This window comes from Borostomias antarcticus (assembly GCF_949987555.1).
Source record: "Borostomias antarcticus genome assembly, chromosome: 20".
In the NCBI taxonomy this organism is placed as follows: Eukaryota; Metazoa; Chordata; class Actinopteri; order Stomiiformes; family Stomiidae; genus Borostomias; species Borostomias antarcticus.
The window spans coordinates 20493226-20521033 of NC_140253.1; the positions used below are offsets into that span (position 1 = coordinate 20493226).

Here is a 27808-nt window from a genome sequence, read left to right on the forward strand (position 1 = left end):
TCAGACGCTGGTGATGGAGGCCAGACAGTTGGAGGACTTCTGGAGCTTCTCAGGCTGCGTGGTGGCGGTGGGAGGCTCCGGGATGGAGGGGAAGCTGAACGGCAGGCCGATGCTGGTGCTGCCAATGTGGCCGGGACTCAGCGCCGAGTTCTGTCGCCTATTGCTTTCCACTATACTGGATGTGTTAGATGCCAGGCTTTCACGTGTCCTGCGAAATGGACAGAGGAATGAAGGTATGAAGTAAAGGCACGGTTGGGGGTGAGAGGTAAAGGAACAGAACAGAGGTCATGGAAGTACACAGTTTGATCTCAGTGGTGTTGCATATATTTTATACAAATACTGTCTCTTAGTGTATAACCCCTTTCAGTGGAATTATTGGTCACTCGGGCAAGCACTAGACAACAACAACAATCTGTGATAACAACAATCTGTGATAACAACAATCTGTGATAATAGTCCAACGCTAGCAAGTCGAAAACTCTGAGACCTTGTTATTTGGTGTTGGGATTATTATTTACATATCTCAACTATTCTGTCTTTGGGAGGCTGCTTGTCATTTATAAAGTTAGCTAGCTAGCTAGCTAGCTAGCTAGCTACCGCCGCTAACGTTAGCTAACTTGACAGTGATATCGTCATGGCAAACTGGATGTTGAGATGGACCAAAGTGCCAAACGGTCTATAATACTCTAATAAGCGCTTAGCAATATTTTGACCATCTTACGCCGGCTTCAGACTGGATGTGAAAGCGCCGCAAAGCGCAGCCAGGTTCCTTTCGGCACCCATGTTAACCACCGTGACTGTTCACACCGGTTCGCGCCCTATACCGTCAGAATCGACGTCTGGTCTATTTTTCCGCGAGCAGCGAGCGAACGCTCCTCCCAAAAGTACAGGGGAACAGGGTTGCTGGGTTACCAGCGCAGAGAAATGCACTTCTGGTGTGAACAGCCAGATTCCTGCTCGCCTGAGTATTGACGCTTCACGGCGCTCTCACATCCAGTCTGAACAAGGCGTTACAGGGATAAGTTCCCCATACGCAATTGTTGTACAGTATATTCAAAGACACATACATGTTGCCAAACTGCAGATCACCTCAGTCTAGATGGGCTTACCTCGGGGAGTTGAATCCGCTGTCCACAGTCACGCTGCTACTGTCCATGCTGTCCAGGCGGGCAGAGTGAGCCGACTTCTGGTTGCTGTTGCTCTCAGTCTCCTTGGGACTGAGTAGAGTCAGATTGTTCTCCAGTTTCCGCTGCAGGTCGTGCTCCTTCTCTCGCTCCAGAAGCCACTTCATAGTCCCGCCAGTGCCGCCCCTGGCCCCGGCCTCCCCCTGCTCTTTGTCCTCTGCAGCTGCCACTTCCTTGCGCAGGTCGTCCTCCGCCTCCTCGTCATCCGATACATTGTAATAGTCAAAAGAGGCGGAGGGCGCCTTGGGCTCGGAGCCCTGCGGGATGGCAGCGGAAAGCGGGGAAGTTGCTGAATTCGAAGGCTGCTGGGGATCTAGATTGTCAAGGGCCTCTGTTGATTTGAAGTGCGGGGCCTTTCGCAATGTGCCAGACTTGGTGTAGCAGCTGCTCTCCACGTAGCTTGGAGGCAATGAACTGTGTGGAGGTTTGAACAAAGTGTCTTTGCTGAAGATCTCTTTTCGCTTGTCCACCGCACAGCCGCCTCCCCCTCCGGGGTCCACGTTGTGTTGGTGCGGAGTCAAGCGTGCGTTCGCCACGGGCTCTGGCGTCTGGCTGGGCGTCGGTCGCAACGAGCCATTTTGTCCTTTTGTGGATGAGTCCTCTTTGTATTCCATCGTCTGGGGAGAGGTGAGGTGAGTGGTTTGACGATCGGCCGGAGAGCCCTTCCGCAGTCCCTTGGTTGAGGTTAACGTGTCGTACTCTGATTTCGCCAGCGGGGAAGGGGCGGTGAGGATTGTTTCGTTTGACGTATTGCACTGGAAGTAGTCATCTGCTGAGGGCTTGGGCGACAGTCCCTTCAGATCACTGTAGGCCGGCAAACTGTCTCTACTCTTGTTCCTCTCGAGGGTAGTCCTGATCCTCGACTCGTCCACGCTCCTGTTCCCTAAATCAGGCACAGAATAATCAGAGTTGTACTTAGCAGCAGAGAACATGATCCTTGAGTAATGGGATGATTTCTTGGTGACCCGCAGGTTACCGTCGTCGGTGCAATATCGATTCCGCTCGTCCGGGCTATCGTGCCTCCCCAGCGAGACAGCCACTCCACCGAGAGGGCCCAGGGAGTTGTCCATGGAGCGGGACCTCTCCTTGGACTGGTCAGTCCTCTCGTTACGGGACTTCCTGTCCTGGTTGTGACTGTGGCTCCGGTGCACCCTGGAATGGGAGGTTCCGTGCGAGGGTTCAGGGAACGGCATCTCCGTCCTCCTCTTGGCCAACTCCGCGGACACGTCCCATTCGGGGGCGACGGAGCAGTGGGAATCGGCAACATTGGGATTGCTGTGAACCAGGTACACCCCTTCCCGGCTCCGGCGGCGCTCCAGCGTGTACATGGCCTCCCGCGGTGAGCGCACCAGCGAGTGGCTGAAGAAGCGGTAGTCCCTGTCCCTCACAGCAAAGTCCAGGTTGGAGACGTCGGAAGGATCGCCCCCCCGGGAGGGACGCGTTTTGCTGTGCGAGCGCGATTTACCGTGCGGCGCCCTCCTGTGGCCGCGACCCCTCCGGCTGCGCGAGCTGTGCTGGGCCGACGACCCGCCGGCCTTGCTCCGTTGGACGCGCTCTTCCTCCAGCCTCTTCATCACGGCCGTGTGCCGGGCCACGTTCTCCACCGTCAGGTCGGGGTTGATCCGACGGATGATCTCCATCTCCACCTCCCTGGGGATGGGGGCAGCGGCAGCGACCGTCACGTCCTCGTCGCGGAGCGGCCACTCCTCGGGGGGGAACTGGGCCGAGAATGTCGCCAGCTGCCTCATTTTGTCCTTCTTGAAGCTGAGCCTAAACAGCCTCAAGCCAAATTTCTTCGACTGCTTGTCGCCCATGCCGCCACCAACACTGCTACCCCCGCCATCCTTCTTTTTGGTGAGCGTGTCCATTTTATAGGAAAAGGGGGCAATGGCCTTGTTCTTATCTTGGGGAGTTTCAGGTGAGGGCTGAATTTGTGGGGTAGCGGGTGGTGGTGGTGGGGGGGGCTGGGGATATGACGGAGGGTCTCCTCTGCTCTCCTTGTGCACCTTACTCTGGAGCCCAGAGGCGTGGCCTCTGGGCGCATCGTTGTTGTGTGAGGTGTGGGTTTCGTTGTAGTTTTTCAAACTGGGTCTTTCTATGGTGCAGCCCGGTGTGGAGGGCGTGATGGTGCCTGACTGGGGAGAGGTGCACAGCTGCTGCTGCTGCCTCTCGGTGAGACGGTCCTCCAGGTGGTACCACTTGTTGTTACTACGGATGAGGGAGGGGGTGATGAAGTAGGTCTGGGGAGTGACGATGAAGTAGCCCTCGGGCGACGGGAAGATCTTCCTCTCTTGCACCAGCATGTTCAGTGTGTGTCGCAGTATCTCCGAGCTCGGTGTGGGGACGCCTGTGGGTCACAGATAAGAGTGGAAAGACACATTTTTAACACGTTTCAAAAACAAGTCAGATATATAGAACACTCATCGCAATATGGTGGTCGATAATGTTATCATAGTTTTTAGTCGACCCCCACCTGGCGATAGCCGAAGGGGCGGGGCTTTAAGATAGCCAGTGTTATGCCATTGGTCAGTACCCCCGTAGAACCAAAATCCACCACAAAATGGGCGCCTTTTCAATTAATCTTTCCATTGACAAGAACCATAGTACCAAAATCCACCAAGAAATGGGCGCCTTTTCAATTCATTTTTCCATTGACAACATTTTGATTTTTACATTAAAAACTATGTGTCTCAGTATAGCATAGAACAGGTTTACTCAGGAAAGCATATACTTTGTACATCCGCAGAGAGTCAAGCTTGAGGTGTTTAGTAGCCGTAGATATGTCTGTATTTCAACATTCATTATATTGGACTTAAGACCATACCTGTGCATGGACTTGTTTGACCACTAGATGGGGACATTGAGTAGGGAGGTGGAGAGGGATGGTGGAGTGGATGACCCAGAATCAGTGAGAAGCAGGGGGCTTGTTACCACAAGGGAACATGCATAATGTGTGGGGGACAACATGTTTACATGTGTACTTGTTTTATTAATTAAAAATGACCAGGAGCAACACCATCTTGCTAATTCTAGAACAAGCAGTATGATGTAGGGTAAACAGTTGAGCTGACCTGAGAAGCTGCTGGTCAGGTGCTCCATCAGAGCCTCCTGGGTGACGGGCTTGTGGGCAGCGTTCATGGCTGAGATGGCGAGACACAGGATCTCCCCCAGAGGAATGAACTGGGACTGGCTGATAGGAGACATGCTGATGGGGGACACATCACCTGCGGGTCATAAAAAGGACAGAAGACAGATCATGTAGAAAGAGTAGTGAGGGAACAGCCGGTTTGAGGAAGCAAAGCGGTTGGATGGCTCCTAAAGGATAAGTTGACTTATTTTTACAACTTTAATTATTACAAATTATTATTACAATGACAAGACACACACACACACACACAGCAGTACAGGGCCATAGCCACACACAAGCATCCCCTGCAGCAGTGTAAGGGTAAATGGATGGCACGATGAACCACACTGAACCGCCTGCGATCTGGGGTTGGTCGTTTTTAAACATTGATGAAGAAGTGGGGCCTGGCCGACAGTGCGGCATGCGAGTGCGGTGACCCTGAACAGACAGCCGAACATATAATCACCACTTGCCCCTTGTACAGACCACCCTCGGAAGTACCTCTTTGACCTAGGACCCGAGATGCTGGCATGGCTACACGACACCGAGTTGGACCTCTGACGTTACACGAAAGAAGATGGCACGATGGCAGAAGTGGAAGACATATTGAGCATTATCTCACAAGCCTCCAAACATCCCCGATAAGTCGACAGTAGCTATCCAACAAGGCTCTACCTCAAGGCTTCCACCACCTTTATTGAATAAAGAAGTTCATAAAAATTGCACAATCCACTTTGCACACAGCACTGCTCAGAAGTAACAATCCTCCTCAGTGTTATTCAAGCCAACTGATTAAAGATGACCAAGATGTTTAGAAATGATGATTCCACATGCAGTAGTGAGGAACCCACTCCCTCAGTTGATCAAGGGCAAAGCATCCTACTGTTCTGGGTGAAGGATGGGGGATGAGGAGAGGGCTTCAGACTGCTCCATTTAGATGCTGGATGTGATTTTGTGGGCCTCCGTGAGGTGGACCTGGTTCCTCCCCTCCTTCCCACCATCCGCCATCAACCTGCTCAACAGCTGGACACGGTAGACCTGAGCCAGCTGGGTGGGAGCTAGGTTGGCCACTCTGGCGTCAGCTGTGGACCCCTCTCTCTCTCCCTCTATCTCTCTCTCTCTCCCTCTCTCTCTCCCTCCCTCCATCTCTCCCTCCCTCTCTCCCTCCCTCCCTCCCCTCTCTCTCTCCCTCCCTCTCTCATATATATAGTTTGGTACTTTTTGCCCACCCTCTATACACTGCATATTGAGGCTTTCTGTGCCTTATTGCACAACCCCCACTTTTTGCACATTTCTGTGCCACTGTGCATTTTGATGTTATTGTATTGTCGTGTGCTATGTGTAGTTTTTGCTGCATCTAAGTGAATTTCCCTTTGGGGATAAAGTTCACGTCTGTCTGTCTGTCTTTCTATCCCTCCATCCACCTCTCCGTCACGCTCCCAATGTCAATCTAGGCCATTTCCTATAGGTCACATTTTATAGGTCACATTCTTCAATTTTAATCATCTTAATACATTTCTGAATGGTGGTGTCCAGAATGCCATAGTAGTGAAGTTAGGTCAGTTTCACTGGCATTCCTTTATTATCTGGGTCCAGGCTACCAGGCACACTGACAGACACGTGCAGAAGAGTGGACCACTAATCACAAGGGGAAGGACCATCCATAGACAAATTATTTTGTTCTCCATTTTTAACAGTCCAGTCCACACGTATTTATGTTTGGTCACTTTATTCATACAGAATGAAATGAGATGGGGAGAAAAACCCTCACCAGGACCCAGATCCAACAACCCTCACCAGGACCCAGATATAACAACCCTCACCAGGACCAGAACCAACAACCCTCACCAGGACCAGAACCAACAATCCTCACCAGGACCCAGATCTAACAACCCTCACCAGGACCAGAACCAACACCCCTCACCAGGACCAGAACCAACAACCCTCACCAGGACCAGAACCAACAACCCTCACCAGGACGCAGATCTAACAACCCTCACCAGGACCAGAACCAACAACCCTCACCAGGACCCAGATATAACAACCCTCACCTGGACCAGAACCAACAACCCTCACCAGGACCCAGATATAACAACCCTCACCTGGACCAGAACCAACAACCTTCACCAGGACCAGAACCAACAACACTCACCAGGACCAGAACCAACAACCCTCACCAGGACCAGAACCAACAACCCTCACCAGGACCCAGATCTAACAACCCTCACCAGGACCAGAACCAACAACCTTCACCAGGACCAGAACCAACAACACTCACCAGGACCAGAACCAACAACACTCACCCGGACCCAGATATAACAACCCTCACCAGGACCCAGATCTAACAACCCTCACCAGGACCAGAACCAACAACCCTCACCAGGACGCAGATCTAACAACCCTCACCAGGACCAGAACCAACAACCTTCACCAGGACCCAGATTCAAGATCTAAATGCATGTGTTTTGTCAGCTGGGACCAGTTACACACAAATGTTCAATCTTAGAACGACTTCTAAACTTCGATTGTAAATGGTCACAAACCTCACCCTAATGCAATGACAGACCTTGTTTCTCATAACTCTGTATTAGCTGAGAAGAAAGCCTCGTTGGGAGTGAGCGAGTGTCTCCAGCGAGTGTCTTCCCTTCACGCCTGCCTGCGGAGGCCAGCGCAGCGTCGGAGGAGGAGCGGTCGAGGGGCTCTCCGCCGTCCGACTCACCTGCTGTGCGGTTGCCAGAGGCGGGGGGCGATAAGTGAGCAGGAGGAAGGTTGGCGAGGTGCTTCGGGACACGGAGGTCCTCGCTACGAGACGGGTCCCGCTCTGACGTCCGATCCGAGTGTCCGGGAACGGGCCGGGGCCGCCGCAGACCGCCGCTGCTCTTCATAGCGGCCCCCCCACCCAGCGAAGGACGCCTCGCCACGGGGCTAGAGGGCTGGGGTCGAAGGGCGTGCTGGTTTTTGAGAGGAGGACGGGGGGGGGGGGGGGGGGGGGTTGGGGGGTGAGGGGGAGGCCCACCTGAGGCTTTAAGTGCCTCCCCCACATGAGCCGGGGGCGTCCCGTTCGGCCGCTCAGACGAGGGACATGGCGGCGGGGGCTGGCGGCGCGCGCCCTGGCACACGTACGCACGCGTGCGCGCTGTTCACACCCGCGGGGAAACGGCGGCGCCGGTCTCGGTCCTGGCGGCTGTGGGGGCGGGCGGTCTGCTGGGTTTTCCCGGGCTGGTCTGTCGCGGCGGCGTCGGAGGCGACGGCGCGAGGCATCACCCTTTCATCGGCATCGGTCCCGACCACCATTTGTAGCGTCCCCATCTGCATGCGTAGGGAGGCACATTACGTAGCCGCTGAGCTGTGTGTGAAGGAGGAGGAGGAGGAGGGGGGGCGAGGATAGAGATGAGAGAACTGGGGCATCGGAGGTGAGGAGAGATGTCGGCGGCGGAGGAGAGATGTCGGCGGCGGAGGAGGGCGTTCGGCTGCGGTTATTTCATTAAGGTGAGGGGGGTGAGGACGCCGGGCGGCGGGGTGCGGGGGGAGGAGGGAGAATCGCAGATTAAGAGGCCCCCGTCGTCGTCCAAACAAAAGCCCGATTCTCCACGGGAGCACTCAGCCAAGCCCCCGCAAAAAAACAAAAGACACCCTTTTTGAAGAAGAAAAAAATACAAATAAAAAAAGGAATAAAAAGTGAGAATATCCTCCCTTTTTTCCGTTGCCCTAAGCTACGGTGAGAGCTCTCCGGCGTTCCGGGTGGCTCGATGCAGGGGAGGCCAGATTTACCTCCATCCTCCTCCTCGTTCGATCACACACACACACGCACACACGAGACCTCGTCGTCCGCTCGGCCGCACCGGGAGAGGGAAAAGACGGAGAGAGAGCGCAAACGCGCGAGGCGGCGTCCTCCTCCTCCTGCTTCCAGCGCAGGCCGGCGCGTGGGGCTCCTCCTCGGCGTGCGCCGGACCGGCCGTTCATCGGCAGAGACGGGAGCTCCGGCTGACGCTAGCGCTGCTGCTGCTGCTGCTCCCGCTACCTCCAGGAAGGGTGTGTGAGTGTGTGTGTGAGTGTGTGAGTGTGTGAGTGCGCGCGCGTGTGAGTTTGCGCGCGTCTGCCTGCTCCTGCGCGAGAGTCTGCGTGAGCATGCGTGCCTCCGTGTCTGGGTGATTGAGACTGAGGGGAGGGGGAGGGGGAGGGGGGGGAGTTGAGGGGGGGGGAAGGGGGGAGTTGAGGGGGGGGGGGGGGGGGGGGGGGGGGAGGAGAGATGGAGGACAGAATTGAGCCACTGAGGAAGGAAAACCCCTCCCTGCATGCTAAAAGGCAGCAGCAGCGGTCACATGTGTCCCGGGAGCGACTGGATATCAGGCTGGGTGCTTACAGAGCCTCTGGATGGGATCTCTGTCCACACCTCCACCCCTCTACCCCTCCACACCACTACCCCTCCACCCCTCTACCCCTCCACACCTCTACCCCTCTACCCCTCCACCCCTCCACCCCTCTACCCCTCTACCCCTCCACACCTCCGCCTCTCCACCCCTCCAACCCTCCACACCTCCGCCTCTCCAACCCTCCACACCTCCACCCCTCCGCCTCTCCACCCCTCCGCCTCTCCGCCCCTCCACACCTCCACACAGACGAGCTTCAGACAGAAACGCTAAGAAACAGTGAATGAAATAAGGAGGGCAGATGATCTAGCGTGCTTGTTCCTCTGGGCCAGGGTGCTACTAGGAGCCCTGCTTGTTCCTCTGGGCCAGGGTGGTACTAGGAGCCCTGCTTGTTCCTCTGGGCCAGGGTGGTACTAGGAGCCCTGCTTCTTCCTCTGGGCCAGGGTGGGACTAGGAGCCCTGCTTGTTCCTCTGGGCCAGGGTGGTACTAGGAGCCCTGCTTGTTCCTCTGGGCCAGGGTGCTACTAGGAGCCCTGCTTGTTCCTCTGGGCCAGGGTGGGACTAGGAGCCCTGCTTCTTCCTCTGGGCCAGGGTGGGACTAGGAGCCCTGCTTGTTCCTCTGGGCCAGGGTGCTACTAGGAGCCCTGCTTGTTCCTCTGGGCCTGGGTGGTACTAGGAGCCCTGCTTGTTCCTCTGGGCCAGGGTGGGTCTAGGAGCCCTGCTTGTTCCTCTGGGCCAGGGTGGTACTAGGAGCCCTGCTTGTTCCTCTGGGCCAGGGTGGGTCTAGGAGCCCTGCTTGTTCCTCTGGGCCAGGGTGGGACTAGGAGCCCTGCTTGTTCCTCTGGGCCAGGGTGCTACTAGGAGCCCTGCTTGTTCCTCTGGGCCAGGGTGGGACTAGGAGCCCTGCTTGTTCCTCTGGGCCAGGGTGGGACTAGGAGCCCTGCTTGTTCCTCTGGGCCAGGGTGGGACTAGGAGCCCTGCTTGTTCCTCTGGGCCAGGGTGGGACTAGGAGCCGTGCTTCATTCAATATCCCCCTATCAGCCTGACTGCAGCGCTCTCATGCTCCTTCATGTGATCTACTGCTGTGTAGGCCTGTGTCTGTGGCCCTCAGTGTTAAGTGTCTGTGGCCCTCAGTGTTAAGTGTCTGTGGCCCTCAGTGTTAAGTGTCTGGCTCTGTGTAGGCCTGTCTGTGGCCCTCAGTGTTAAGTGTCTGGCTGTGTAAACCTGTCTGTGGCCCTCAGTGTTCAGTGTCTGGCTGTGTAGGCCTGTGTGGCCCTCAGTGTTCAGTGTCTGGCTGTGTAGGCCTGTCTGTGGCCCTCAGTGTTCAGTGTCTGGCTGTGTAGGCCTGTCTGTGGCCCTCAGTGTTAAGTGTCTGGCTGTGTAGGCCTGTGTCTGTGGCCCTCAGTGTTAAGTGTCTGTGGCCCTCAGTGTTAAGTGTCTGGCTGTGTAGGCCTGTGTGGCCCTCAGTGTTAAGTGTCTGGCTGTGTAGGCCTGTCTGTGGCCCTCAGTGTTCAGTGTCTGGCTGTGTAGGCCTGTCTGCCATGTGTGTTGGCCCCTGTGTTGTGATGTCTGTCTTGTCTAGTAATGACACACTTTTGTTATTTTAAGTACATTATTGCACAGTAGGCCTTCTGGGTCAGGATGTCATTGTAAATAAGAATAAGAATGTGTTCATATTTCACTAGCTATTTGTTTAAAAGTACTCTATTTCTCCAGTTACTTTTTGTTGACTTGATTGCTCACTAGCCTGCGTGTTTTTCTTCAAATTGTATTACTCAAGACCTCATTCATGAAATATACCTAAAAAGCTATAATTCATCTCTGAATATGTAACATTGTGATAAATCAAAATAAACCCACCTAGTAACACACCTAGTGCATCGAAACTGCGGTATTCCACTGAGACACATGAGGAGTTCAGGTTCAATTCCAACACAGAACTCCTGCTTGATACACAGTTCAGCCGAGCCAAGGACTACTCCTCCTCAGTCCAGGGGTCTGGGTCATTCAGGAGGGAGGCCTCCTTCTGAGGCTCGTAGGAGCGTAGCGTCCAGGGGTCTGGGTCAGTCAGGAGGGAGGCCTCCTTCTGAGGCTCGTAGGAGCGTAGCATCCAGGGGTCTGGGTCAGAGAGACAGCGTGTCAGAGAGAGGGAGGGAGGAGACAGCGTGTCAGAGAGAGAGAGGGAGGGAGGGAGGAGGGGAGAGAAGGAGAGACAGCATGTCAGAGAGAGGGAGGGAGAGAGAGAGGGAGAGAGGGAGGGAGAGAGAGAGGGAGAGAGAGAGGGAGGGAGGGGAGAGAGGGAGAGAGAGTGGGAGGAGGGGAGAGAAGGAGAGACAGCGTGTCAGAGAGAGGGAGGGAGGGGAGGAGAGACAGCGTGTCAGAGAGAGGGAGGGAGGGAGGAGGGGAGAGAAGGAGAGACAGCGTGTCAGAGAGAGGGAGGGAGGAGGGGAGAGAAGGAGAGACAGCGTGTCAGAGAGAGGGAGAGAGAGAGAGAGAGAGGGAGAGACAGCGTGTCAGAGAGAGGGAGAGAGAGAGGGAGAGAGAGAGAGAGAGAGGGAGAGAGAGAGGGAGGAGAGAAGGAGAGAGCGTGTCAGCCATCTCACTGCTCCCTCGCGCTGCAACACCGCTCATCACCATGACAACCCCAGCCGATGATCTCACTGCCCCCAGCGAGGGAGCCGGTCTGTTCAACGCCCCGGAGCCGTGGAGGATGAGACCCAGAAGCACGCGCTCGTCCCCTAGCGAGGGAGCCGTGGAGGATGAGACCCAGAAGCACGCGCTCGTCTCCTAGCGAGGGAGCCGTGGAGGATGAGACCCAGAAGCACGCGCTCGTCCCCTAGCGAGGGAGCCGGTGAGACCCAGAAGCACGCGCTCGTCTCCTAGCGAGGGAGCCGGTGAGACCCAGAAGCACGCGCTCGTCTCCTAGCGAGGGAGCCGGTGAGACCCAGAAGCACGCGCTCGTCTCCTAGCGAGGGAGCCGGTGAGACCCAGAAGCACGCGCTCGTCTCCTAGCGAGGGAGCCGGTGAGACCCAGAAGCACGCGCTTGTCTCCTAGCGAGGGAGCCGTGGAGGATGAGACCCAGAAGCACGCGCTCGTCTCCTAGCGAGGGAGCCGTGGAGGATGAGACCCAGAAGCACGCGCTCGTCTCCTAGCGAGGGAGCCGTGGAGGATGAGACCCAGAAGCACGCGCTCGTCTCCTAGCGAGGGAGCCGTGGAGGATGAGACCCAGAAGCACGCGCTCGTCTCCTAGCGAGGGAGCCGGTGAGACCCAGAAGCACGCGCTCGTCTCCTAGCGAGGGAGCCGGTGAGACCCAGAAGCACGCGCTCGTCTCCTAGCGAGGGAGCCGGTGAGGATGAGACCCAGAAGCACGCGCTCGTCTCCTAGCGAGGGAGCCGTGGAGGATGAGACCCAGAAGCACGCGCTCGTCTCCTAGCGAGGGAGCCGTGGAGGATGAGACCCAGAAGCACGCGCTCGTCACGTCACAAGCAACAACATCCCAGGACTCGCAGCAGACAAGTCACAACAGGAAGTGCACACATTTTAATTGGATTGCAATAAAAATTTAATTTGTTTTGTTAAATTAAGCTATTGATTTACTACTGTAGATTTACTGATTTATTAGATATTGAATTTATTTAGATCACTTTTTTATTTAATTCTATATGAAGTTGTGTTTAATTGGTTAATCAATTAGTCAAATGTCTTTGCATGTTCCAGTGTTAGTTTTAAATTTCACTTAAGTTAGCTCAGAAAATGGTCATTGGAATGATGTTTATATCAAGTTCAATGATCTATTGATACCCACATAGCCGTCAGTACAGGCTGGAACCCACGGCCATGACAGGGTCAGTACAGGCTGGAACCCACGGCCATGACAGGGTCAGTACAGGCTGGAACCCATGGCCATGACAGGGTCAGTACAGGCTGGAACCCACGGCCATGACAGGGTCAGTACAGGCGGGAACCCACGGCCATGACAGGGTCAGTACAGGCTGGAACCCACGGCCATGACAGGGTCAGTACAGGCTGGAACCCACGGCCATGACAGGGTCAGTACAGGCTGGAACCCACGGCCATGACAGGGTCAGTACAGGCTGGAACCCACGGCCATGACAGGGGCAGTACAGGCTGGAACCCACGGCCATGACAGGGTCAGTACAGGCTGGAACCCACGGCCATGACAGGGTCAGTACAGGCTGGAACCCACGGCCATGACAGGGGCAGTACAGGCTGGAACCCACGGCCATGACAGGGGCAGTACAGGCTGGAACCCACGGCCATGACAGGGTCAGTACAGGCTGGAACCCACGGCCATGACAGGGTCAGTACAGGCTGGAACCCACGGCCATGACAGGGTCAGTACAGGCTGGAACCCACGGCCATGACAGGGTCAGTACAGGCTGGAACCCACGGCCATGACAGGGGCACTAACATCACTAGATACACAATACAATTATAGTGAATCAGAATTATTAGAATCAGAATCCATTGATTGCCATGCAGTTTTACAACGTAGTAGGAACGAACTAGGATTATAAATGCAAGTTATATATATATATATACACACACACAACAGTAGTCTTGAAGTTAGTGTATTTCAGAGTGTGAGGCTGCTGCTGCTCATCCTACCATCTCTCCAGACGTCCGCAGAGAACGTTCACTCCCTTCCTCCTCCAAACTGCTCCTCCTCCTCCTCCTCCTCTCCCTCCTCCAAACTGCTCCTCCTCCTCCCTCCCTCCTCCAAACTGCTCCTCCTCCTCTCTCCCTCCTCCAAACTGCTCCTCCTCCTCCCTCCCTCCTCCAAACTGCTCCTCCTCCTCCCTCCCTCCTCCAAACTGCTCCTCCTCCTCCCTCCCTCCTCCAAACTGCTCCTCCTCCTCCCTCCCTCCTCCAAACAACTGCTCCTCCTCCTCCCTCCCTCCTCCAAACTGCTCCTCCTCCTCCCTCACTCCTCCAAACAACTGCTCCTCCTCCTCTCCCTCCTCCAAACAACTGCTCCTCCTCCTCTCTCCTCCTCCAAACAACTGCTCCTCCTCCTCTAAACTGCTCCTCCTCCTCCCCTCCTCCAAACAACTGCTCCTCCTCCTCTAAACTGCTCCTCCTCCTCCTCCTCTCCTCCTCCAAACTGCTCCTCCTCCTCTAAACAACTCCTCCTCCTCCAAACAACTGTTCCTCCTCCTCTAAACAACTGCTCCTCCTCCTCTCCTCCTCTCAACTCCTCCTCCTCCTCTCCAAACAACTGCTCCTCCTCCTCTAAACAACTCCTCCTCCTCCTAACAACTCCTCCTCCTCTAAACAACTCCTCCTCCTCCTAACAACTCCTCCTCCTCTAAACAACTCCTCCTCCTCTAAACAACTCCTCCTCCTCCTCTAAACAACTCCTCCTCCTCCAAACAACTGTTCCTCCTCCTCTAAACAACTGCTCCTCCTCCTCCTCTAAACAACTGCTCCTCCTCCTCCTCTAAACAACTGCTCCTCCTCCTCTAAACAACTGCTCCTCCTCCTCTCTCCCTCCTCCAAACAACTGGTCCTTGTCCTTGGACAGAAGCCTGTCAAACTCAGCCTCACCCAGCGTGTCTCACCCAGCGTGTCTCACCCAGCGTGTCTCACCCAGCGTGTCTCACCCAGCGTGTCTCACCCAGCGTGTCTCACCAGCGTGTCTCACCAGCGTGTCTCACCCAGCGTGTCTCACCAGCGTGTCTCACCCAGCGTGTCTCACCAGCGTGTCTCACCCAGCGTGTCTCACCAGCGTGTCTCACCCAGCGTGTCTCACCAGCGTGTCTCACCCAGCGTGTCTCACCAGCGTGTCTCACCCAGCGTGTCTCACCCAGCGTGTCTCACCCAGCGTGTCTCACCAGCGTGTCTCACCAGCGTGTCTCACCCAGCGTGTCTCACCAGCGTGTCTCACCCAGCGTGTCTCACCAGCGTGTCTCACCCAGCGTGTCTCACCCAGCGTGTCTCACCAGCGTGTCTCACCCAGCGTGTCTCACCAGCGTGTCTCACCCAGCGTGTCTCACCAGCGTGTCTCACCCAGCGTGTCTCACCAGCGTGTCTCACCAGCGTGTCTCACCCAGCGTGTCTCACCCAGCGTGTCTCACCAGCGTGTCTCACCCAGCGTGTCTCACCAGCGTGTCTCACCCAGCGTGTCTCACCAGCGTGTCTCACCAGCGTGTCTCACCAGCGTGTCTCACCAGCGTGTCTCACCCAGCGTGTCTCACCCAGCGTGTCTCACCCAGCGTGTCTCACCCAGCGTGTCTCACCAGCGTGTCTCACCAGCGTGTCTCACCAGCGTGTCTCACCAGCGTGTCTCACCCAGCGTGTCTCACCAGCGTGTCTCACCAGCGTGTCTCACCCAGCGTGTCTCACCCAGCGTGTCTCACCAGCGTGTCTCACCCAGCGTGTCTCACCAGCGTGTCTCACCAGCGTGTCTCACCAGCGTGTCTCACCCAGCGTGTCTCACCAGCGTGTCTCACCCAGCGTCTCACCCAGCGTGTCTCACCAGCGTGTCTCACCAGCGTGTCTCACCAGCGTGTCTCACCAGCGTGTCTCACCCAGCGTGTCTCACCAGCGTGTCTCACCCAGCGTGTCTCACCCAGCGTGTCTCACCCAGCGTGTCTCACCAGCGTGTCTCACCAGCGTGTCTCACCAGCGTGTCTCACCAGCGTGTCTCACCCAGCGTGTCTCACCAGCGTGTCTCACCCAGCGTGTCTCACCAGCGTGTCTCACCAGCGTGTCTCACCAGCCAGCGTGTCTCACCCAGCGTGTCTCACCCAGCGTGTCTCACCAGCGTGTCTCACCAGCGTGTCTCACCAGCGTGTCTCACCAGCCAGCGTGTCTCACCAGCCAGCGTGTCTCACCCAGCGTGTCTCACCCAGCGTGTCTCACCAGCGTGTCTCACCCAGCGTGTCTCACCAGCGTGTCTCACCCAGCGTGTCTCACCAGCGTGTCTCACCAGCGTGTCTCACCAGCGTGTCTCACCCAGCGTGTCTCACCAGCGTGTCTCACCAGCGTGTCTCACCAGCGTGTCTCACCAGCGTGTCTCACCAGCGTGTCTCACCCAGCGTGTCTCACCAGCGTGTCTCACCAGCGTGTCTCACCAGCGTGTCTCACCCAGCGTGTCTCACCCAGCGTGTCTCACCAGCGTGTCTCACCCAGCGTGTCTCACCCAGCGTGTCTCACCAGCGTGTCTCACCCAGCGTGTCTCAACCAGCGTGTCTCACCCAGCGTGTCTCACCCAGCGTGTCTCACCAGCGTGTCTCACCCAGCGTGTCTCACCAGCGTGTCTCACCAGCGTGTCTCACCAGCGTGTCTCACCCAGCGTGTCTCACCCAGCGTGTCTCACCAGCGTGTCTCACCCAGCGTGTCTCACCAGCGTGTCTCACCAGCGTGTCTCACCAGCGTGTCTCACCAGCGTGTCTCACCCAGCGTGTCTCACCAGCGTGTCTCACCAGCGTGTCTCACCCAGCGTGTCTCACCCAGCGTGTCTCACCCAGCGTGTCTCACCAGCGTGTCTCACCCAGCGTGTCTCACCCAGCGTGTCTCACCCAGCGTGTCTCACCAGCGTGTCTCACCCAGCGTGTCTCACCCAGCGTGTCTCACCCAGCGTGTCTCACCCAGCGTGTCTCACCAGCGTGTCTCACCCAGCGTGTCTCACCCAGCGTGTCTCACCCAGCGTGTCTCACCCAGCGTGTCTCACCCAGCGTGTCTCACCAGCGTGTCTCACCAGCGTGTCTCACCAGCGTGTCTCACCCAGCGTGTCTCACCCAGCGTGTCTCACCAGCGTGTCTCACCCAGCGTGTCTCACCAGCGTGTCTCACCAGCGTGTCTCACCCAGCGTGTCTCACCAGCGTGTCTCACCAGCGTGTCTCACCAGCGTGTCTCACCAGCGTGTCTCACCCAGCGTGTCTCACCAGCGTGTCTCACCAGCGTGTCTCACCAGCGTGTCTCACCCAGCGTGTCTCACCAGCGTGTCTCACCAGCGTGTCTCACCAGCGTGTCTCACCAGCGTGTCTCACCAGCGTGTCTCACCAGCGTGTCTCACCAGCGTGTCTCACCAGCGTGTCTCACCCAGCGTGTCTCACCCAGCGTGTCTCACCCAGCGTGTCTCACCAGCGTGTCTCACCCAGCGTGTCTCACCAGCGTGTCTCACCCAGCGTGTCTCACCAGCGTGTCTCACCCAGCGTGTCTCACCAGCGTGTCTCACCAGCGTGTCTCACTGTACATCAACACAGAGGTGACAGCGGTGATGGACTTTGTGGTTGTGACCTCCTGGATTCTGGTCGAGCTCCGACTGCTCTCTCTCCAGGATGTCCTCTGGTCGAGCTCTGACTGCTCTCTCTCTCCAGGATGTCCTCTGGTCGAGCTCTGACTGCTCTCTCTCCAGGATGTCCTCTGGTCGAGCTCTGACTGCTCTCTCTCCAGGATGTCCTCTGGTCGAGCTCTGACTGCTCTCTCTCCAGGATGTCCTCTGGTCGAGCTCTGACTGCTCTCTCTCCAGGATGTCCTCTGGTCGAGCTCTGACTGCTCTCTCTCCAGGATGTCCTCTCCTTCTCCTCCGGTAAAGAGGATCTCCAATCAGGACAAATGTCCCAAAATCTGCAGATGGTTGTTTGCATCTTTTGAAAATATCAAAGAAGAAAAACAACCCAAAGTAAACCCGTTTTCCACTGTGGATCAAAATCAACTAACTTCTCTGATGGACGTGAGGTCAGGGCTGTGGCTCACAGGGTCCGTGCTGTTAGACTAGTGCCGTGCTCACTCCTGCAGCACTGGTTCAAATCCCGTTTTTATTCCATGTTCTCCAAAGTTATGTTTAAAGGGCCGTCGGAGCGCGCAGGCCTCTGTCCTGGTGATGCATGTCATCAGCATGTGCACAAACACAAATGTAGGTGGTGGTGCATCAGCTGGGGTTAGGTGAACAGGTGCTCTTCAGCTCTGCTCTCTGACGAATCAGCTACCTAGATAGCTACATATGACAGGACCGACAGCAGTCATCTGGCCATGATTAAATCATTTCGGTCCTAATACCTGTAAAATAGCTAGGGGCTAATTATAGCTAGGTACTGTAGCTAGCTGAATCGTTGCAAAGTACCTGTATGTGCCCGTCTGGTCTGTCTGGCAATGTTAAAGGAGTAGTAAAGGGAAAATGCATGTTTAGTCCCGTTTTAAGGTTACTTATGATCATATACAATGGTTCAGATCAAAACGTTGACAAAACTAGCACTTTTGAGAAAGTCTGATAATTGCTCTACCACCGTTTAGGTCATACAATGAATGTGGGTGGGCACCTTGAAAAATCTTCCAAAAACATGTTAAACTCTCGATTTCAAAGACAAGAAGCTCACCGAGGGTGTAATTGGTGTCCGTTGGTGTTCTGACATCAAATTCGCCGCAAAGTACAGTATGAATCCTGTAAGGTTTTATTGATCATTTTATGAAATCCATTGACTTGTATTGACGCGACCGTTGTAGATGTGTAGATCAATCCGCAGAGGGGATTCAGGAAGCGGAACTACTTACGGTAGCTATTGTTATTGTTTATGTTGCTAGGCTACATAGTTTGCGGAAGTTTACACACGTATGTGCTGTGACTAAATAGTTATGCTGAATATTTGAAAAAGCCTTTCCAGATGAACTAGAATCTTACTTTATGGTGAATTATATTTCAGAACGCCAACTAACACCTCGGTGAGTTTCTTGTCTTTGAAATCGAGAGTTTAACATGTTTTTGAAAGATTTTTCAAGGTGCCCATCCACATCCATTGTATGACCTAAACGGTGGTAGAGCAATTATCAGACTTTCTCAAAAGTGCTAGTTTTGTCAACGTTTTGATCTGAACCATTGTATATGATCATAAGTAACCTTAAAACAGGGCTAAACATGCATCTTCCCTTTACTACTCCTTTGATGAAATGATCCGTTCCGTTGAATTGCACCGATTCCAGATTTAATGCAACTGCTGCTATTGAATAAGTGTAGCCTATCTGGTAGAACTTGTTGTGCTCATAGATCCCCTGAGATTGAACATTGGTAGTGATTGAACATTGGTAGTGATTGAACATTGGTAGTGATTGAACATTGGTAGTGATTGAACATTGGTAGTGATTGAACATTGGTAGTGATTGAACATTGGTAGTGATTGAACATTGGTAGTGCTCACAGTCACAATGCAGATGTCAACACGACAGGCCGTCAATGAGTTCCATGTTCTCTTGATATTAAGTTGAATAGGGTTAGAACAGCTGGGTGGCTTGAGAGGGACAATCCAAGACATACTGCCATATGCCATGTGTGCATTGCAATGCAGGTTTGAATCCCTGTCCTAACCTAGTGTTGCCTTGCTACAGTAGCTCTCAGCTGTGTTCATGCATGTTCCAGAGCTGCAATGCACCGTGGGTTTGAGTCCCACAACACCTGGGGTATGTCCAGGCGCGCAGATTGGCTGGGGCAAGGGGGGGCACTGCCCCCCCTGGTGGCCAGATGCGCAAACTGTCTGCAACGCGTCCAAAACAGTATTCTAGAGACTGGGTCACGACCGGATCAGAGAAATGCACTGAACAGCCTGGCTCCTGCTTGCGAGAGAATTGATCGCTTTGCGGTGCTTATTCCTCATCCAGTTATGGGTGGATGGAAAACTTTCAACTGAATGTTCATATTGTTCTGATAATTGTAGCTATAGCAACATAAGAGTGGCAGCTTTGACAGCAACCCAAACATGAGCTAATCCCATAACTGTAGGCCTATACTGCTAGCCATGAACGAACTGTTGGATAGGCCTACTGCATATTTGCTGTGCAACGTATCCATTGTCCAGTTGTCAAATCAATTATGCACGTAGTATTATTCTTTTGGTGATTATTCTTTGATATAAATGCAGATAGGCTACATGTGAAGAGGCAAGTGCTGGATTCTAATACGCTGTTTATAATGACGCAGCCCGACATGAAAGGCGTAGCATACATTCTGTTTTAATGAAGTAATAAAAAGTCTGTGAACTCTGCCTAAAAGCATGTATTTGGTCTCATTTATTAGCTTAAGTATTTAATACGTGTGGGCGTTTTCAATCATAATACTGTATTCTTGATACAAGAATCTTGACACTTCATGTAGCATATTTCAGTAACAGGCTATTCAACATGTTGAATGAATGAAATTAATTAATTAAATATTCATATAGCCTAGGCTTTGAAACATTCGTAGGCCTGTTTTCTTGCCTATGTGAATGAATATAGGCCCATAATCTGACTTGCCGTGCTGCTCTGGTCCAGGCAGTCAGGAGACATTCACCTTTCACTTTAGTCACTGTTTGCTGCAGTATCTATAGAACTTGTAATATTTATTATTATTTCGTTACTCACGAAGTGAAGAGTTTTTGAACAATGAAAGACATGAAGTGCAGACATGGCCTTAGAGAAAGCGAATGCGTAGCGTAATGAATGGTTCCTCAATGTAGCCTACTTTCCTTTAGTAGCCTAAATTAATTGATTAAATCATTTCAAACAGATCACAAACAAGTAGGCCTAGGCTATCATATAACAAACACAGAGACTGAGTGATCAGGAGGAAGCAATAAAATGACAGTGAATCAAATTGCTTCTTGCTGTATTCTAGAAATACACTCAAATACACTTGACTGCCCCCCCTGATCTAAAAGTCAAACTGCACGTATGGGTGTGTCCCAAAACGTCCACTCATCTCCTTCTCTCCTCCACTACCATGTCTATCCGATTTCCTCCTCTCCTCCTGTCTATCCGATCTCCTCTCCTCCTCTCCTATGTCTACCTGACCTCCTCCTCTCCTCCACTACCTGACGCAAGTGACCAGGAGCAGCTGAGGGGAAGTGAGGAGAATTGGGTCACCACCTTTCACACAGAACAGGACAGGAGGCTACAGCCCTGTTGTTATTGTTATCACCCCGCCCATTCCCAGGGTTTCATGTTCTTCCCATGAGATGCTCTGACCTGGGGAGTTACTCTGCCCTAGGCCACACCCCCACGGAGCAGTCCATGAGATGCTCTGACCTGGGGAGTTACTCTGCCCTAGGCCACACCCCCACGGAGCAGTCCATGAGATGCTCTGACCTGGGGAGTTACTCTGCCCTAGGCCACACCCCCACGGACCAGTCACCACTCACCATAAGGTGGAGCTATGAAAGCCCCTAGGGCCTAAATCCTACACTATTTGACCTAATCACCACTTTAGGTTCTACTCCTCACGATCCTCATCTACCAGAGGGACCATCAAGGTGTACCATGATAGATTTTCAGACGTTTTGAATTGTTGACATCTAAACTGTAGTAGTACCAGAGATTAGTCTTGATCTTGTGCTCTCCGTTTCGAGCTTGGTCAGGGTCTCCTCACTGATATGATGCAAGTCATCTCACTATCAAATTGATTCAAATGTTTCATGACGTTGCTATCTATCCCTTCACTTTTTCCACATGTTGTGATATTAAAGCCTTATTCTAAAATGGATTAAATTCATTTTGTCCCATCAATCTATACACAATACCCCATAATGACAAAGTGAGAAACCTTTTTAAACATGTTTGCAAATATATTACAAAATAAAAAAACTAAATAACACATGTACATATAAGTATTCACTCTCTTTGCTATGCCACTCAAAATTGAGCTCAGGTGCACCACCATCCTTGAGATGTTTCTACAACTTGATTGGAGTCCAACTGTGGTAAATTCATGATTTCATGACATGATTTGGAAAGGCACACACCTGTCTATATAAGGTCCAACTAAAAACTGCAGTATTGAAGGTTCTGAAGAGCCTAGTGGTCTCCATCATTCGTAAATGGAAGAAATGTGGAACCACCAGAACTCTTCCTAGAGCCGGCCGCCCGGCCAAACTGAGCAATCGGGGGAGAAGGGCCTTGGTCAGGGAGGTGACCAAGAACCTGATGGTCACTCTGACAGAGCTCCAGCGTTCTTCTGTGGAGATGGGAGAACCTTCCAGAAGGACAACCATCTCTGCAGCACTCCACCAATCAGGCCTTTATGGTAGAGTGGCCAGATACAAGCCACTCCTCAGTAAAAGGCTCATGACAGCCTGCTGGGAGTTTGACAAAAGGCACCTAAAGAACGCTCAGACCATGAGAAACAAAATTCTCAAAATTGAAGTCTTTGGCCGGAATGCCAAGCGTCACGCGTGGAGGAAACCAGGCAGCGCTCATCACCTGGCCAATACCATCCCTACAGTGAAGCATGGTGGTATCATCACCTGGCCAATACCATCCCTACAGTGAAGCATGGTGGTATCATCACCAGGCCAATACCATCCCTACAGTGAAGCATGGTGGTATCATCACCTGGCCAATACCATCCCTACAGTGAAGCATGGTGGTATCATCACCTGGCCAATACCATCCCTACAGTGAAGCATGGTGGTATCATCACCTGGCCAATACCATCCCTACAGTGAAGCATGGTGGTATCATCACCTGACTATACCATCCCTACAGGGAAGCATGGCGGTATCATCACCTGGCCAATACCGTCCCTACAGTGAAGCATGGCGGTATCATCACCTGACTATACCATCCCTACAGTGAAGCATGGCGGTGGCAGCATCATGATGTGGGGATGGTTTACAGCCGCGGGAACAGGGCGACTAGTCCTGGTAGATAATGGAAGGCTTGGTCACCGATGGTGAGGAGACGGCCTACGGAGAGGAAGTGAGAGACCCAGCAGTGAGATGACAGGGCAGCAGCCTGGAACATGGAGCACAATCAAGGCCTCCCTCTCAACGCCACAAAAACGAACCGATGTGGACTTGGGGAAGCGGAGGAGGGAGTACAGACCCTTCCACATCCATGGGGCAGCTGTGGGGATTGTCAGCACCTTCAAATTCCTGTGTCCCTGTCAGCAATGACTTAAACTTGTCCCACACCCCCACCATTACCACCACTATCAGGAAGGCCCACCAGCGTCTGTCTGTAAGCTTGCTTGGTTTTATTACCTCCACCCCAGCGACAGCAGGGCGAGAGGTGTGTGTTCGGTGGCATGTGTTCATTTATTGGTTTGTTTGTGTTTGCAGGATTACGCAAAAACTCCCGCACCTATTTTCATGAAACTTGGTGGAGGGTTAGCCTTGTGAGACCATCCTGATTTTGCGAGCTCACATTCTGTTTCTCTTGCAAATCAGTCTGGATATTCTCCATACAGATCTGTTTGTTGCTATTGTTTGTGTAAGTATTTTATATGTTTTATCTTGTAAACTCAGCTCCACTGAAAATGAGGGTCTCCTCCAGTGGGCCCCGAGTGGAAATAAAGGTTTGAAATGAAATGAAAGTTTGTGTCAGAACAAAAAACGATCTCGCCAATCAGTGTTGGTTCTGAGGAATTCAAAATCCAAACAGCTACGCTGGGCGGGTCTAGGTGTGATGAAAGCGAGGAGCGGTTTAATTTAGAGCGTGATAGACGGTTATAGACAGATGGCTCATCCAATCACCTGCCAAGTATTTTTGAAAATGCCTGCCCTTTTCCAAACAGTTTCCAATGGAGAGTTCCCAGACCGGATATGCGAAGCAAACCATCTGGTGCGTCAGGCTATCAGCATCAGCTACGAGCCCAAGTGTTCAATGAGAATGAAAAGGGCTTGCCTACAGCACATGTGATGTAAAATGATAGCTTAGATGGACTATACACTTCTCTTGCTCGTGTCTCCTACTCGTGCAGCAAGCAGTCTCTCTGTGTACAATCTTCCATGAAGAAACATTGTTAAAGTGCAACTATCTACTCTATTTCAGTCTTTGCCCAACCCCTTCAAATGAATAAAAGAATGCATTTAGGCAGAGCAACCCTAGAAGGCAGCCTTGTCTATACAGAGCCGGCCCCGGAGACGATGTAAGACCACAAGTCGTCAATACAAAGTCTATGAAATCAAACAAGTTGGACGAACAAGTGCCTCTACTGAAATCAAACAAGCCCCCTATACAGTACCTGTCTGCCGGCTACAGCGGCTAGCTCATGAGTTCCCGCCATAGTTCGTTTTGCGACCACCAGGCCCAAAAACTTCAGAAGCGTGACTTTTTTTGGGCACCAACATTCATAAAGTTTAATGGTCAACATAATCTTAACTCGCCAAGGATAACCGTCGAGCAGTTTTCACCTAATCCCTCCAGAAAGATCGGTTTTGCACCTGTGATCAGAAAGGGGACGTTTTTGAATAATGATGTGAAAAGCAAACATGAATAAATCTAGTAAACAGGATGTAACGGATGATTTTCTCCGTCTTCCCCGGTAGTTTACCCTCACAACACCTCTGCGTTGGAGTAGCCTAGGCTACTGTTGATGCATCGTGGGTTCTGACCCAACACTCCCAGAACCACCGTCCCAGAACCACTGCTATTATTCCCTCAACAGTTTCCCCCCAATTCTCTCCCTGCAGGGTCCTCCCTTCCCTTCCCCTGCCATGCCTCAGAGCACGGAGCCGGTCTCTCCCTGCAGGGTCCTCCCTTCCCTCCCCCTGCCATGCCTCAGAGCCGGTCTCTCCCTGCAGGGTCCTCCCTTCCCTTCCCCTGCCATGCCTCAGAGCACGGAGCCGGTCTCTTCCTGAACAGACCCTTCCCTTCCCTTCCCCTGCCATGCCTCAGAGCACGGAGCCGGTCTCTTCCTGAACAGACCCTTCCCTTCCCTTCCCCTGCCATGCCTCAGAGCACGGAGCCGGTCTCTTCCTGAACAGACCCTTCCCTCCCTTCCCTTCCCTTCCCCTGCCATGCCTCAGAGCCGCTCTCTTCCTGAACAGACCCTTCCCTTCCCTTCCCCTGCCATGCCTCAGAGCCGGTCTCTTCCTGAACAGACCCTTCCCTCCCTTCCCTTCCCCTGCCATGCCAGAGCACGGAGCTGGCCTCTTCCTGAACAGACCCTTCCCTCCCTTCCCTTCCCTTCCCCTGCCATGCCTCAGAGCCGGTCTCTTCCTGAACAGACCCTTCCTTCCCTTCCCTTCCCCTGCCATGCCTCAGAGCCGGCCTCTTCCTGAACAGACCCTTCCCTCCCTTCCTCCTGGCCCCATGTTTAGAACCCCAACACGGAAACAAAGGATTTCATTTAGTCAAAACTAGGCACCGGATTTCCAGACAATGAAAAACAACATTCTTTCCACCCAGCGAGAAAGCTATGAGTGTAAATCATATGCAATCGAGTTCCTTTTTCCTTTGGACTGTGAAAATGTTTTGTGTACACAGCCTACATGAAGCCATTCATCAAAGATTTAGAATCGAAGGTGAAATGTAATCCCATGAATATATCAAAATATTTTGTTTTTGTGATATTTGAAACCACAAATTGTTAGTATGTATATACAGTGTGTGTATTATTTTTTCTTTATCTTTTAACCTTGCTGCCATTACCTATTTGATGGGCGGTATCTATGGGGTGGTGGGAGGGATCTTTAAGGGTGTGTTTGTTATTGTGATTGTCGTTTATGTGTATGTTAATCTGTTTGTACGTGTTTAATGTGTTTTTGTTTGTTTGTTATATTTACAAAATAAATTTTTTAAGTTGACAAGGTGAGTTGATCAAGTGAGTCTCAAGTATGAAAAAATAACTGGATTCTACTACAGTGGGTATTTTGTAACTGATGGTGAAATTGTCTTCAATGTTCTCCAAACTTTACAACAGCCAGACGAAGGAATGATATAACAGTGGAATTATAGATATTGTGAGAATAATGTCTGTTGTCATGAGAAGAGCGTCTCTCAGTCCAGGAAGCAGTGGTCCAGTATGAACAGTGTTAAGGCAGGGGAACAGACTGACTACTAGAAGTGTACAAACTAACCAACGGTTGAGGAAGGAACTTGAGGAATGGTGCAGAGCAGACTAGTCTATATTTCATTTGTTCCTTCATTTATATGAAATAAACTAAAATAAAAAGATGTGTTCTCTCCCAGTCGTGGTGAGCGTCCTCATAGAGAAGAGAGGCTGGGGTATTCTCATAGAGAAGAGAGGCTGGGGTATTCTCATAGAGGAGAGAGGCTGGGGTATTCTCATAGAGAAGAGAGGCTGGGGTATTCTCATAGAGAAGAGAGGCTAGGGTATTCTCATAGAGAAGAGAGGCTGGGGTATTCTCATAGAGAAGAGAGGCTGGGGTATTCTCATAGAGAAGAGAGGCTGGGGTATTCTCATAGAGAAGAGAGGCTGGGGTATTCTCATAGAGAAGAGAGGCTGGGGTATTCTCATAGAGGAGAGAGGCTGGGGTATTCGTGGTGAGTGTTCTCATAGAGGAGAGAGGCTGGGGTATTCTCATAGAGAAGAGAGGCTGGGGTATTCTCATAGAGAAGAGAGGCTGGGGTATTCGTGGTGAGTGTTCTCATAGAGGAGAGAGGCTGGGGTATTCGTGGTGAGTGTCCTCATAGAGAAGAGAGGCTGGGGTATTCTCATAGAGGAGAGAGGCTGGGGTATTCTCATAGAGAAGAGAGGCTGGGGTATTCTCATAGAGGAGAGAGGCTGGGGTATTCGTGGTGAGTGTTCTCATAGAGAAGAGAGGTTGGGGTATTCTCATAGAGAAGAGAGGCTGGGGTATTGGTGGTGAGTGTTCTCATAGAGGAGAGAGGCTGGGTATTCAACATTCTGCAGCGGTTAGTCAGTTAGTCATTAACAACAAGCTAAACATTCCTAAGCTTATCTTAGGTAGGATAGAGGCCACACACACACACACAGACACACACACACACACAAGCAAACCCACATTGACACAGACACACACACGCACACACACACACAATTAGGGGCACTGTAATGGAGCCATGTTGGTGTCAGGTTCCCCCCTTGGAGTATATCCCCTCTTCGCTACCCCACTTATGACACAGTCTTTGCAGATAATTGTCACACTTGTCACTCAAAAGTTCTGACAAACCAAGTTGGAGCATGTATTTCTTCATGGCACACTGCTGTTTCTCCCATACAATAAGTGAATACAGCAGGACAGCCTGTACGTAGGTGTAGACTAGGCTATGAAAGACCACAGGAATCTATAGGCCATTAATAGTGGTAGCTAAGATAAGGACTTAAAATGACTTGACCTTCAACGTACTAGACATGCACCAGAACACACCTATACAGAACACATAGCCTCCCTATACAGAACCCATAGCCTACCCATACAGAACCCATAGCCTACCTATACAGAACACACAGCCTCCCTATACAGAACCCATAGCCTCCCTATACACAACCCATAGCCTCCCTATACACAACACATAGCCTACCTATACAGAACCCATAGCCTCCCTATACAGAACCCATAGCCTCCCTATACACAACCCATAGCCTACCCATACAGAACACACAGCCTCCCTATACAGAACCCATAGCCTCCCTATACAGAACACACAGCCTCCCTATACAGAACCCACAGCCTCCCTATACAGAACACACAGCCTACCTATACACAACCCATAGCCTCCCTATACAGAACCCATAGCCTTCCTATACAGAACCCATAGCCTCCCTATACACAACACAGCCTCCCTATACAGAACCCATAGCCTTCCTATACAGAACCCATAGCCTACCTATACAGAACCCATAGCCTACCCATACAGAACCCATAGCCTCCCTATACAGAACCCATAGCCTACCTATACAGAACCCATAGCCTACCTATACATCTGATGTGAAAGCCCGCTGGTGGTTTGAGGGCCCGTCTGGACCACGCGTCTCTCAGCACCTCCAGGTGATCCTCTCTGCCCTGGATCAGCAGGACGTGTTCATCAATCCAGCCCAGAAAAAAGGTGTCCGCTATAGCGTCCGTCACTTTCTTATTCCAGAAGTGCTGCATATTGACAGCTTTGAAGTCCGCGAAGATCTCGTATCCCATGTGCCGGCGCGGGTTGACCGGGGCTGAATCCTCCTCCTGCGCGCCCACCCGAGACATCACCAGCGCCAGGGAATGGGGCGCGATCTGCAGGAACCTCTCCATGGCTTCTAGCGCGGTGCGCAATTAACAGCCTTCCAACGTGGTACCAATTAACAGCCTTCCAACGTGGTACCAATTAACAGCCTTCCAACGTGGGGTACCAATTAACAGCCTTCCAACGTGGTACTGGTACCAATTTCACTTTTATTCCGCACTTTGATTCGTTTAAAAAAAGAGCACATCCTCCTCATGT

At 52.5% G+C, this 27808-nt stretch overlaps 1 protein-coding gene across 1 annotated transcript; it reads right to left on the reverse strand.

Annotated features, from left to right (window-relative positions):
- On the reverse strand, positions 1 to 27618 carry stox2a (storkhead box 2a; the record flags this gene model as incomplete). The annotated part of the gene is made up of 4 exons (XM_084454368.1): positions 1 to 208; positions 1110 to 3531; positions 4256 to 4408; positions 27300 to 27618. The coding sequence occupies 4 exons, from the start codon at positions 27616 to 27618 to the stop codon at positions 1 to 3; spliced, it is 3102 nt and encodes a 1033-aa protein (XP_084310494.1).
- Positions 27619 to 27808: the final 190 nt, after the last annotated feature.